Source organism: Talpa europaea (genome assembly GCF_964194135.1).
Source record: "Talpa europaea genome assembly, chromosome: 10".
Taxonomy (NCBI): domain Eukaryota; kingdom Metazoa; phylum Chordata; class Mammalia; order Eulipotyphla; family Talpidae; genus Talpa; species Talpa europaea.
Window position 1 is genome coordinate 41,757,154 of NC_140077.1, and position 12,250 is coordinate 41,769,403.

At 41.0% G+C, this 12,250-nt stretch overlaps 1 protein-coding gene across 2 annotated transcripts in view; it reads left to right on the plus strand.

Moving 5' to 3' along the window:
- Positions 1-4,497: 4,497 nt before the first annotated feature.
- Positions 4,498-12,250, plus strand: part of ASCC1 (activating signal cointegrator 1 complex subunit 1) — a gene marked incomplete at its 3' end in the record, with an annotated part of 88,747 nt that continues 80,994 nt past the window's right edge. For both annotated transcript variants that reach the window (XM_084245892.1, XM_084245893.1), the window contains exons 1-3: positions 4,498-4,705; positions 6,145-6,244; positions 11,386-11,483. In XM_084245892.1, coding sequence (XP_084102018.1) covers positions 4,594-4,705; positions 6,145-6,244; positions 11,386-11,483 — 310 coding nt within the window. In that variant the 5' untranslated portion in view covers positions 4,498-4,593. The remainder of the gene's footprint in view (positions 4,706-6,144; positions 6,245-11,385; positions 11,484-12,250) is intronic.

A 12,250-nucleotide genomic window follows, 5' to 3' on the forward strand; every position in this document is an offset into this window, starting at 1 on the left:
TTTTGGAGAGTAGCTCAGTCTGAGCTCCCATCAATTCAGCATAAACCTACTGTGGAATGTCTATACATCTCACCTAAGACTTAAAACTGTAATATTTTTCCTATACTTTGATAAATGTTCGATTAAGTTGCAAATGCAAAGCATACTTTATATTTTGAAATCAGCAGCACTCAAGCAACCTCCAGTGTGAGGACAGTTTCAAAAACTAGACACAGCTAGGCTTCTAAAATGAATATAATCAAAAGACTCCCTTTCATTTTATTTTCTTTCAAACTCAGAACTTCCATCATTCAATACACAAACCAACCAGAGTTGAAAATTGGAGAGGCAGATTTAGCACAAAACTAACTTTAACATAAATAAGCAATTTTAGGGTGGTGTGGAAAGATGTACCTAAGTAATTTCTAGCTTTAAAGATTTAAGTATTGAGGGCCTGCCTGGTGGCGAAAGGGGTTAAGATGCAACCTATGAAGCTATCTGCTGCCAACTGCAGCAGTTCACCACTGCAGCATGAGTTCAATCCTGGCCAGGGAGCTACCCACATGGCACAGCAGACCTCTCCTGACTCACCCGCTGCTCCCCTCAGCAGTGTATTTCAGTTGATCTGCCTGTTCTGTTACCCAATTTGTCTCTGGTGAATCATCTCACTCCCCCACACCTCTGGCCTGTACCCCAGTTCTTGTATGCATAAATAAATAAATCTTTAAAAAAAAGATTTAGGTATTAAATGTTAAGTATCAAATGCTATCAGCAAGTGGTAATAGGAGTTAAAGTGAAACCAACAATAAACCCTAGTTTTCAACATCTCTATGAAGGCAGGCATTCTGATCATTGGTGAGTCAAACACAATGCCTGGCCTACATACTAAGTAGCTGTTGAATTAAATCTATGTTTGCTAAGGGCACTAAGCATTTCACAGCAACCGTTAAGATTTCTTAAAGGTGAGAGAGACTAACTTATTTGCTGTGACATTATTCAAGCAATGGCTTTGTTGGCACGTCACACACCACGAGACTGGTCAAAGAGTGTGGTTAAGAGCCCAGTTTCTGAAGCCTCTTGGTCTGGGTTCATGTCCTAGTTTTGCTACTTAACTTAGGATTCTGGACAATCACTTCTCTCCCTCAAGTTCCTCATCTCTAAAATAGGGGATAGTACCTATATCACACAGATGCCATGAGGTTAATAAACTAAAGCATTTGCAACAGTTTCAGGCAGAGTAAACAACATTAGCTATCTAAAATCACTAATGAATATTTACTCCTGAATTTTTTTCCCCCTATGCAGATCCCAGTTTTTCATACTTATTATTTCCCAACACACTCATGGGAAAAGTTCTCTTCATTTGATACAGAGTAAGCAAGCTCCTAGAGGGGTAATGGTTTGCTCGAAAAGGGAAAATGCCTTCCATTAATGCACTTCACACTTTCATTTGAAGGTAAGTGATCTTAGGAAGATGCCTCTTATCTAGGAAGTGAAGTTGTTTTTCCACCCTCAAGGTCTAAGGGACGATCCATTACTATTTATTTTTTTCTTTCTCATTCTTCAGATTAACATAATTTTCCTACTAGGCTGTGAAGCCCAAGGTAGGTACTCAGTAAAACTGCGTTGAATGAAAAAAAAAAAATGGAGTATGGTATTATCAGAAACCTGAGACTATTGGTAGTAGAGATCCTTGAAGGTGAGTAATGCTATTTTTGGGCACATACCAAAGCTGTGTTCACACTGATAAAACGATTAAACATTTACTTCATGTGTGATAAAGGATGACCTCATAACCATAAACTGCTTTTCCTCCTAGAAGATACACGCCTATTTTCTCAAAACGAATCAACTCCTTTTAAAAATGCAACAATGTATTTCCTCAAACTACACATAGGCAAAAAACTAATGGTACTGTTCAACACAGTGAAACTTGCAAACCTAATCACTGCCCAGAGAAAACTACCCCGAAACATGTTTAACCAGAAGGCCAATTCATTGGCCGACGACTGTTGCTCATCCTGAGCCTTCATTCACCATTTAATAGCCTTTCTTCAAGCCCAGATAAGCAGCACATTTCTGGGCAACAATCACCAAAGGTCCAAGAAATCTATTAAAAAGACACTGAAGTTCCCTGGTACAATGGCAAATTATTACAAGCAATCATTAAATTTTATCATCAACGAATCATCCAAATCTGTTTACTTAAACATCTGGCTTTCTATTCAGACAGATGCTGTGGCTAAAACAGGTGGGGTGGAAAGGAGCTGGAAGGGAAGAGGACAAAGCCCGACTCCGAAACTCTCTCGGAACCACACTCTGCAAGCAACTCGCTCAGGTCCATTTATAGACGGCGAGGCCCTGGCACCGTCCCACTGCGCACGCGCCACCCCTCGCCCCGCATGCGCACTCAGGCGCGGCCTGAGGAAATTTCCTCTTAGACGCCCTCTGCGGCAGGCTCCCGTCTGTGCTCCTGCCTTCTCCATTTTCCTAGTCCCTGCAGGTAGGATCCCAGGGATCGACTCTTTCTACCAAGCTCCCCAGGGTCCCTGAGGACTCGGCCACTTACCTTAGCGACTTTGTTACTTTCCCCTACAGCCCCGCCCCCAGGACCAGCCAGAGCGGTCGTATTGACTACGACAGGGGAGGCGGCGTGCTCGCGCCCGCGCGTAGGGATCCCCTTCACCCCCCCACCGCGCGGTGGCAGCGGCGTGCGCGCGCCCGTGCTGCTGTGGGCGTGGTCTGCTGTGGGCGTGGCCAGGGCTGAGAGGCGCGGAGAGCGCGCTGCCTGCGAGGAGCTTGGGCTCCACCTCCTCGCGGCGAAGTGGTGGGCCTGCGGCCGTGGGGTGCTCTTCTCTTTACTCGCTTTGACGTGGTCATGTTTTTCTCCGCTTTTGGATTCAGGGCTTCCGAGTCCCCCACAACATTGCATGCTTTCAGCTTTCCTCTCCAAACCACCACGAAGCCGGGTTAAGTTGGTTAGTCGTCCTTCCTCCTGAGCTGTCTAGGAGCCCCAGGGGGTATAGAAAAGGCAAAGAAGAGTTTGCTGTTACTGAGACACGGTCTCATTTTCCAGAGCTCGTGGTCTGAGGGCCCCACTATAACTTTGAAGTCTGCTTTTGTGGAGAGCCTTATTATTTTTTTAAAAATTATTCATTTATGCATATTAGAGCTGGGGTGCAGCCCAGAGGTGTGGTGACTGAGCGGATTCACCAGAGACAGAGTGGGGAGCAGAACAGGCAGATTCACACAGATACACTGCTGAGGGGAGCAGCAGGTGAGACAGGAGAGGTCTGCTGTGCCATGTGGGTAGCTCCCTGGCCAGGGATTGCTTCATAGTGCTGCTTTGTAACCCCTTGCGCCACCAGGGAGGCCCCAGAGCCTTATTTTTTTGAGAGGTCCTGGGGGGGATTAGCAGGGGCTTGCTGAGGTGTAATGTCATTAAAGTATTGCTGATTTTACCCATACTTCCTCCATTTAAGTCTATCTTCCTTTTTATTTCTTCTTTATTTCTTCACATTTTAAAAGGACAGATTTATTAGGAAAAGGAGAGAGGCACCTGCATAGTCACAGATTGGCAGCATTGCTGCTAATCTTCGTTTTTATTTCTCACAACAGTGACTCTCTCCTCGGCTCTGTAAGCAAACTACCAAATGATAAAGTGACTGACTTACTTGCTGTGTATTTGGTATTGATAAAGATCCATCCATTTTTTTCTGGAGCTCATTTAAGTATTTTGAGCTTCAGACTATCCACCCTGTGTGGTGGGAATGTGGGGTGAACTCAAACACAGCTAGCCCATAGGAACCTTTATTTCCTAAATTACTGATTTATTGGTGGTGACAGGAAGCTTGGATTCTCAGTAGGTGATGTACAGCTTCTTTGGCAGAGGCCCATAAAAATTGGATTTCTTCCTTAAGGAGTGTATTGGTTTGAAAAATCATGTTGGCTAAGTCACATTATACTGTTTGATAGGCAGCAGTTTAGGACTCACTCCACCCCAATGCTGTGTATTAAATATCCCTAATTCTCTTAATTTTTAATCGTGCTGTATGGAAAGGGTGAGATATTTTGCAAATGGTTAGCTAAGCACAGAAGGTTGCATTTTGCTCCCTTTAGGGTAGAGTTATAAAGAGATCTCTGGTCCCTTTTTTTTTTTTTTTTTTTTTTTGTGGGACCCTTGCTGGCTGCTGGGGTAGGAACCGGCGCTGTAGAGGCTGCGCCCAGCGCTCAACCCCTGCGCCACCAGGGGAGGCCCTCTGGTCTCTTTTTAAAAGTCATGGCTAGGCTTTCTATAAAGGGATCAACAACATTTAATCACTTTCTTTCTTTTAAATGCTGAATAGTTTACAAATTACTGTCTGGAATGCACCAGGAATGGAATTGGAATAGTGTAGTGGAAAAATGCAGCAGTTGACTTAGAGCAGCCACATGGAGAAGTCTAGTGGAAAATAGTGTTACTTTTCTTGGGAAATACAGTGAACTGATGCCCAATTGTGTTTTTTCAGGTCTACATAATAATACATATAATAGAGTTTTATTTCTGACAAAAAGTGAGGTAATCATTGGTTTTTCAGGATTTCACTGGAATATTTATTATTTGGAGAAAATATCATGGAAGTTCTGCGCCCGCAGCTTGTAAAAATTGATGGGCGAATTTACAGGAAGAATCCTATCCAAGAACAGACTTACCAACATGAAGAAGAAGAGGAGGACTTCTATCAAGGTGATCTTGGTTGTCTATGGTCAAATGAAAAGTAAAATGTTCTCTGTACTGTAGAGCAATTCTTGTTGTTTTGTTTCCATGTGTTTATGTTTGAGCAGGGAAATTTGAGCTGTTTGGCTTTTTCTTTTTTTTTTTTTTTTAAAGATTTATTTATTTATGCACACAAGAGCTGGGGTACAGGCCAGAGATGCGGCGGGGGCGGGGAGAGGATCCACCACAGACAGAGTGGGGAATAGAACAGGCAGACTGATGGAAATACACTGCTGAGGGGAGCAGCAGCTGAGACAGAAGTTTGCCTTGCCATGTAGGTTTCTCCCTGGCCAGCTGGGGATCGAACTTGTGCTGCAGAGGCTGTGGATTGCTTCATAGTGCAGTGCTTAACCCCTTGCACCACCAGGGAGGCCCCTGTTTGGCTTTTTCAAAGCTACATTTGTGTTGTTGTCTAGGGGACTGATGAGTTTGAATTGGATGAGGTGTTCTCAGTGGCAGTGATTCATAAGTCAACTTATGCTTCACCTTTCACAGAGGCTTAAATGTAATTGGGGGAATAATTTTAGTTAACTGTTAACCATTAATATTCTGTGACAAAATTAAATTCCTTTATAAAGCTGCAAAATAATATATGTATATAAATTATTGAAATAAATGAAAATATGTAAAATATTTTAGCCGGTGCTCAATGTTAGTTGTTATTGTTGTGTTGCTATTTTTCTCGTCTTTGCAGTTATACAGGGAGTTCCAAATGCATAATTAATGTAACTTTATTATGATGTATGGGAGATTTTAAGAAGTAAGTTAATACTTGAGATGAATTATAAATATTTTCAGGCTAATTAACTTTGACTTGGGTTTAATGCATAAGTAGGACCTTTCAGTTTCTTTGTTTCTTTTTTCTTTGTGGTTTTTTATCTTTTCTGTTGGGCCCTAAAACCTTGAAGGCTAGTCTTCCCTTAAGTTTGCCCCATTGTTTCCATTCTGTCTTGCAGTTTTTGAGTTCCTACTTTCACCCTCCTCCTTTCTCTGTTTCAGCTATCTAGAGTCACTTCTTCCAGTATCATCCTACTTTATTCACTGAAATAATTTTGGGCCGTAACACCACCAAGCTGTACATTCTCAAGAGGATGAATTTTATGTTACTTGAATTATATTGCCCAAAAAAGTTTCAAAAAATTTATTGTGTTTTAACTTCTGGGAGAAAACAGTTAAATAATGGTATGTATAGGATAGTTTTCCAAGATTTCAAGACTAGAAGATTTAAAATAGTCATGTGGTTTGTATTCTTTATTTTTCTAAGAGACATTCAGAAAGAAAATCAGAACAGTGTTCTGCAAAGTAAAGTGTCCCACTTCTGTGTGTTGATTGCTTTTTTAAAAACCCCAAGAGTGGTTGACAGTGGGGAAGCAGCAACTCTGAGAAAGAATGTTATGGTTTCTGTGCAGGCTTCATGGAATGTGCAGAAGAGCCCTGTGATGCCTATGAGGTGGTGCAGACCCAGCAAGGTTTCCGGTGTACGGTGAAGGCCCCCAGCCTGCTCTACAAGTAAGTGAAACCCTAGTAACTTCATGGGGAGGCAAATCAGCAGGGAAACAGCAGGGAGCTGACTCCTCTATTTCACACTTACTGCAGTGCTTGATTACTAATGATAACATAGTTGAATGTTTTATATTCTGGAATCACTAGGGACTGATTACAGATCTGTTTCATCATTCCACGTGTATCACCCAGTCCTCTTGATTTTGCCTCTTTAATATCTTTTGAAACCTCCACTTAACTCTTTCCTGCCACTCCCTGCCTTTTCTGTGGATTACTTCAAATAGCCTACTTACTGGTCTCTCCATAATGATTCTTACTCTCCTCCCAAATCAGTGCTCACACCCACAATGGGGATGATGATTTGAAAGGGCAGATGTGTTTATTTTACTACTTCTGTTTAAGTTCTATTAACATCTTAACATTGAAGATAGAATTCCATTCCATTAGTATAATGGCCAAAATCTTGAATGACATAACCAGCCTGCCATTTTTCCGTCTTTTCACTCTTTCCCAACTGGCTTTCTTCAGTTCCTCAAATAATCTGTGCTCCTTCCTGCTTGAGAATGTTGGCATCTGCTGTCCCCTTTACCGTAAAATCTCTCCTCTTCTTACTCAGTTATATTCTCCTTTCTTATGGAAACCTTGACACTATTATCCCTACCAACCACATTAGTAATTCTTCTATATGTTTTCATTAACACCCTCTCTCTTTTCTTTGCAGCATATCTCAGTTTTGTGTATTTTTTTTTACTTTTTGATATCGTCTCCATTAGATGAGAAAATTCTTGAAGGCAGGACTGTCTTTGTTTTATAATCCCCAATTCTTATCAGAGACTGAGATGCTTATTCCAGTCATCATTATAAGTTGTTTGGAAACTTTATGATCACTTCAATATGTGCTTGCTTGCTTGAGTGATGGCCCATATTCTGTCCCATACTAACCACTAATAGGGTTTGTTTATGTGACTAACTGGCTTTTTTTCAGGCTTGTACCTTATGAAGATAGGCTGGTCTGAGAAGTCCATAAATTGTTTTTCTATGCTGTGTCAGATAAATTAGGTACATGCAAGCTCCATAATAAGAGCTACAAATATGGACTCATATACCTTTGTGAATATGAGCTTCATATACCTTTAAGCTCCAAGAGGCAAATAGTTTAATTTTTATCAACCTAACAAGATTCTGAACCAGCTATTTACTGATGAAATTCTCCTGAATGGGGCCTCTCTGGTGGCACAAGGTTTAAAGTCTCCGCACTATCAAGCTATCAAGCTCACGCCAGCCACTGCAGCAGGAGTTCAATCCCCAACCAGGGAGCTAACTCACATGGCCCAGCAGACCTCTCCTGACTCACCTGCTGCTCCCCTCAGTAGTGTATTTCAGTAGATCTGCCTGTTCTGCTCCCCAGTCTGGTGAATCCTCTCACCTCCTGCACCTCTGACCTATAACCCAGTTCTTGTATGCATAAATAAATAAATCTTTAAAAAAAGATTTATTTGTATTTACTTATGCATACAAGAACTGGGGAACAGCCAGAGGTGTGTGTGTGTGTGTGGGGGGGGGTGAAAGTATTCGCCAGAGACAAAGTAAGGAACAGAACAGGCAGATTGAGGAAATACACTGCTGAGGGGCAGAGGGTGAGTCAGGAGAGATCTGCTGCACCATGTGGGTCTTTCCGTGGCTGGGGATCGAACTTGTGCTGCAGTGGCTGCGGATAGCTTCATAGGTTGTGTCTTAACTCCTTGTGCCACCAGGGAGGCCCTCAAATATTTATTAATCAGTGTAAACCCACCACAATACACCAGTATGATTTTGTGCATTTAGAGGGAAATTATTTCCTGGTTAAGTGGAAAATTATGTGGATGACTTCTGGCAAACCTTCATTTTAAGCAGCTGTATGTAAATATTTCTTTTAGAAGTCTGGGCTGCCTTTGTCCAGTTTGCTGTCATCTACATTCACGGAACAGAATTTTTTTTTCAATTTTATTAATTTTTTTATTTTTTACATCATTGTTCTTTTTTTTTTTTTTTACATAATTCTTCACTTTTTTTCCTTTTTTTCTTTTTTTTTTAAAGTTTTTTTATACAAGAACCAGGGTATAGGCCAGATGCGCGGGAGGGTGAGAGGATTCACCAGACAGAGCGGGAAACAGAACAGGCAGATGGATGAAATACACTGCTGAGGGAAGCAGCAGGCACAACAGAAGAGGTCTGCCACGCCATGTGGGACCCTCGCTGCCTGGCCAGGATTGAACTGGCACTGCAGAGGCTGCAGACAGCTTCACAGCGCTGTGCTCAACTATCTGCGCCACCAGAGGAGGCCCTCATTGTTCATTTTTAAACAATATTTGCTTCCCCCCACCCCCTCTGAATAGAATTTGTATGGGTCACTGAGACCCAGTTTCTGGGTTCTTCTTTCTGTCCCAACTCAAATGTGGATTGAACAAAGCCAGATGCATGACATATAGTTCTGCTCCAGTATCTCCAGTGCCAGTTTACAAAGCAGGGGATCAAGCTAGGATGCTTCTTGGACTGACTGAGGCTCTAGAGGAGAAGCCTTGGAACAGGAAGGAGACGAGAACAAATCTGCCATTTGGGAAAATTTTAGAAGTCTGGATTTTCAGGGGCCTTCCTGGTGTCTAGGAGTTAAGTGTCAGCGCTATCACAGCTATGACCTGAGTTTGATCCCCAGCCAGGAGCTAACCCTCATATGGTGCAGCACACCTCTCCTGTCTTGCCAAATACTCCCCTTAGCAGTGTATTTCAGTAACTCTACCTGTTATGCTCTTCACTGTCCCTGGCAAATCCTCTCACCCCTCACACCTCTGGCTTATACCCTAGTTTTTCTATACAAAAAAAAAAAAAAAAAATATATATATATATATATGAAATAAAATGCTAGTCTTTATTTTTATTTATATTTTAAAGATTTGTTTATGCATACAGGAACTGGGGTATAAGCCAGAGGTGCTGGGAGGCAGGTGAGAGATTTACCAGAGAAAGTGGGGAGCAGAACAGGCAGATCCACTGTAATACACTGCTGAGGGGAGCAGCATGCGATGCTGCAATGACTGGCAATAGCTTGATAGCACTGTCTTTAATCCCTGTGCCACTAGGGAGGCCCAAAATGCTGGTCTTTATTAAAAAAAAAAAAAAGAAGCCTGGATTTTCAGTGTCTCCCAGACCAACTAAATCAAAGTCTCTGGGAGTTGGACTTTGGTTTTGAACTATCCCAGGTGATTTTACTGTGTAGCTAAGAATGAGACCCTCAATCTTTTTGGAATTTCCACTTACATATGCAACAAAGGAGTCATCCTTTCACTGCATGTATGTGTTATTGTAGTGAATGTTTTAGACTTTCCATGTAACCCTCTTTTGAGTCTGGCTGTACTTTTAACTGGATGGAAGCCATTTTGGGCTTAATGAGGATAGTACAGACTGTGCTGAGCTGTGTGCCAATTGCAACCCTTTTATGTATGATCACATTTAATCCTTACCCCAACCTTATGATACATAGGTATTATTCACTCCATTTTTATACTTGAGGAAATAGGCTTAGAGTCGTTAAATTATTTGCCTAAAGTTTGATTCTAAAACTTCTTTAACCACAATTATTTCCCGTTTTTTTTTAATTAAAAAAAATTTTTTTTTTAGATTTATTTTTATTTATTTATACAAGCACTGGGTACAGTCAGAAGTGAGGGAGGGTGAGAGAATTCACCAGAGCCAGAGTGGGGAGCAGAGCAGGCAGACCGAAGTACACTGCTGAGGGGAGCAGCGGGCAGCAGGAGAGGTCTACATGCCATGTGGGATCCTCCTCCAGTGGCCGGGGAGCAGCCAGGGATTGAACTGGCGCTGCAAAGGCTGCAGGCAGCTTCACAGCCCAGCACTCAACCGCATATAAGAACTGGGGTACAGGCCAGAGGTGCAGGGGATGAGATGATTCACCCAGAGACAGAGTGGGGAACAAAACAGGCATACTGACTGAAATACACTGCTTAGGGAAGCAGCAGGCGAGATAGGTGAGGTCTGCTATGCTGTGTGGGTAGCTCCCTGGCCTGCTGGGGATTGAACTCGTGCTGCAGAGTCTGTGGATAGCTTCACAGTGCTGTGCTTAACTCCTTGCGCCACCAGGGAGGCTCTTAAGCATGTTTTTGAAAAACTTACTTACTATAATAGATTAATGGAGACAACAACATGTAAAACAAACCTGTAAAAACAAATGCAGTTTTCGACATAGTCATCCAGGGTATTGGCTACTATAATTGAAATCAGAAGCTGAAATGCTGTTGATGATGGGATAGCTTTTCTCTTAACTTTATAGTCCTGTTATGGTCTCTTAGTACTTTATAGACTCTGAAACGTCTCTCCTGGGATCAAATAGTCTCATTTACTTTAAGACATCTAATTAGTATGGGTTCCAGAAGATAACCTTGGATTTTCAGAATTATTTATACTGGAAGGCCTAGGCAAGTAATGTACTTGAAATCAATAAATGATGAAAATGGAATTGGTGAAGGATGGTAGGGAGTAGTGGGTGTTGTGATGAGTTTGTCTTCCATACTTAGGGATGTTGTTGCCATGAGTTCCATGCCTTCTATTTTTCTATAGAACCTGGAAATCCATATCTTTAGAGGAAATATAAATGTGTTGTAAATGGTGAATCCTGCTCTTTGCTAAACTCTTTACCTTTAATTAATCAAGGATGATTCTTTTATGATGAACTCATAGTATAGTTAATTTTGTTCTTCAAAAGGACAAGGGTCTCCCTCCTCCAACTGTAGACCCATTCCTTGCTGGAAGGAATGGGACTATGCTAGCAGTACTTCCACTAAGGCAGACCCAGGTTTTAATCTAATTTTAAGAGCTAAACAGGTATTGGGCATAGTTACTATCTATGCATTATTTGTATGCTGTCTATATATTGAATTGGCTGTAAGACAGCATTTTGCCAATGAGTGTAATGCAGCATGTTCTATGAAACTACATGATTTGTAATTTCCTCTATATTGAGATTTTAGTGAAGCACTTTTCTGTAAGGAAGTCATTTCTGGTTCTGGTCACACATGATTTAAACCTGGAGAAATTACTTATTTTGAACATTTTTACTTAAGCCCTCTCTATTAATCAATATTTCTTTGTTTTAGGCATATAGTTGGAAAGAGAGGGGACACTAGGAAGAAACTAGAAATGGAGACCAAAACTTCGATTAGCATTCCTAAGCCAGGACAAGAAGGAGAAATTGGTGAGATCCATTATGTATATTATATTTGTGGTCATTTTTATATATGTAGGGAATAATGTAACCCAATTGGGGTGATTAGTGACTCTGTTCTTACAGGGTTTTGTAACTATCAGCCTTTTTAGGATGTATCAGTATTAGTTCCCCAAATGAGGAGAGATGTATTTATACAACCTTGTCTTGATTGAGTACTTGGGCCTTCATTTTATACTTTACCATTTACTGATGGAATAAAGCTTCCAGATTTCATTGTGTATTAGGAGGTTTCTGCTTCGATAGCTTGAAATGGAATTTTTGAATCATTTCAAGTTAGAATTTGAAAAAACCAATGAGATCAGCAAATTTGAAATAAAGTTCAGCTCTTTTCATAAGTTTTATTTTAAGTTTTTACCTTGCCTTGTAGAATGAAAAGGGAATTATATGAGTAATGATTAAAATAACTATCTGATTCAATAACTACTCAAGTGAGGAAAAATAGTTTTGTAATGTAAATCAAGTCAGAAAATGCCTGTACCACCAATATCACTGAGAACCAAAGGCACAGGCTTGTGTTGTAAAATGGCTTAAAGTGAGTGGCACTGTGGGAAGAATTCTTTTGTTAAGTTATTCTGAAACTATAGGACTTCTTCAAAGTCAAATAAGTGTAGTAGCCTCTAATAATCTATTTTTTATAAATAAAGTTAATGCATGCTTTCAAAAAAATGGAAACATGAATAAATTATAAGTTATAAAGGAAGAGCTCTTGTAATACAAACCCTGAATGTAATTAC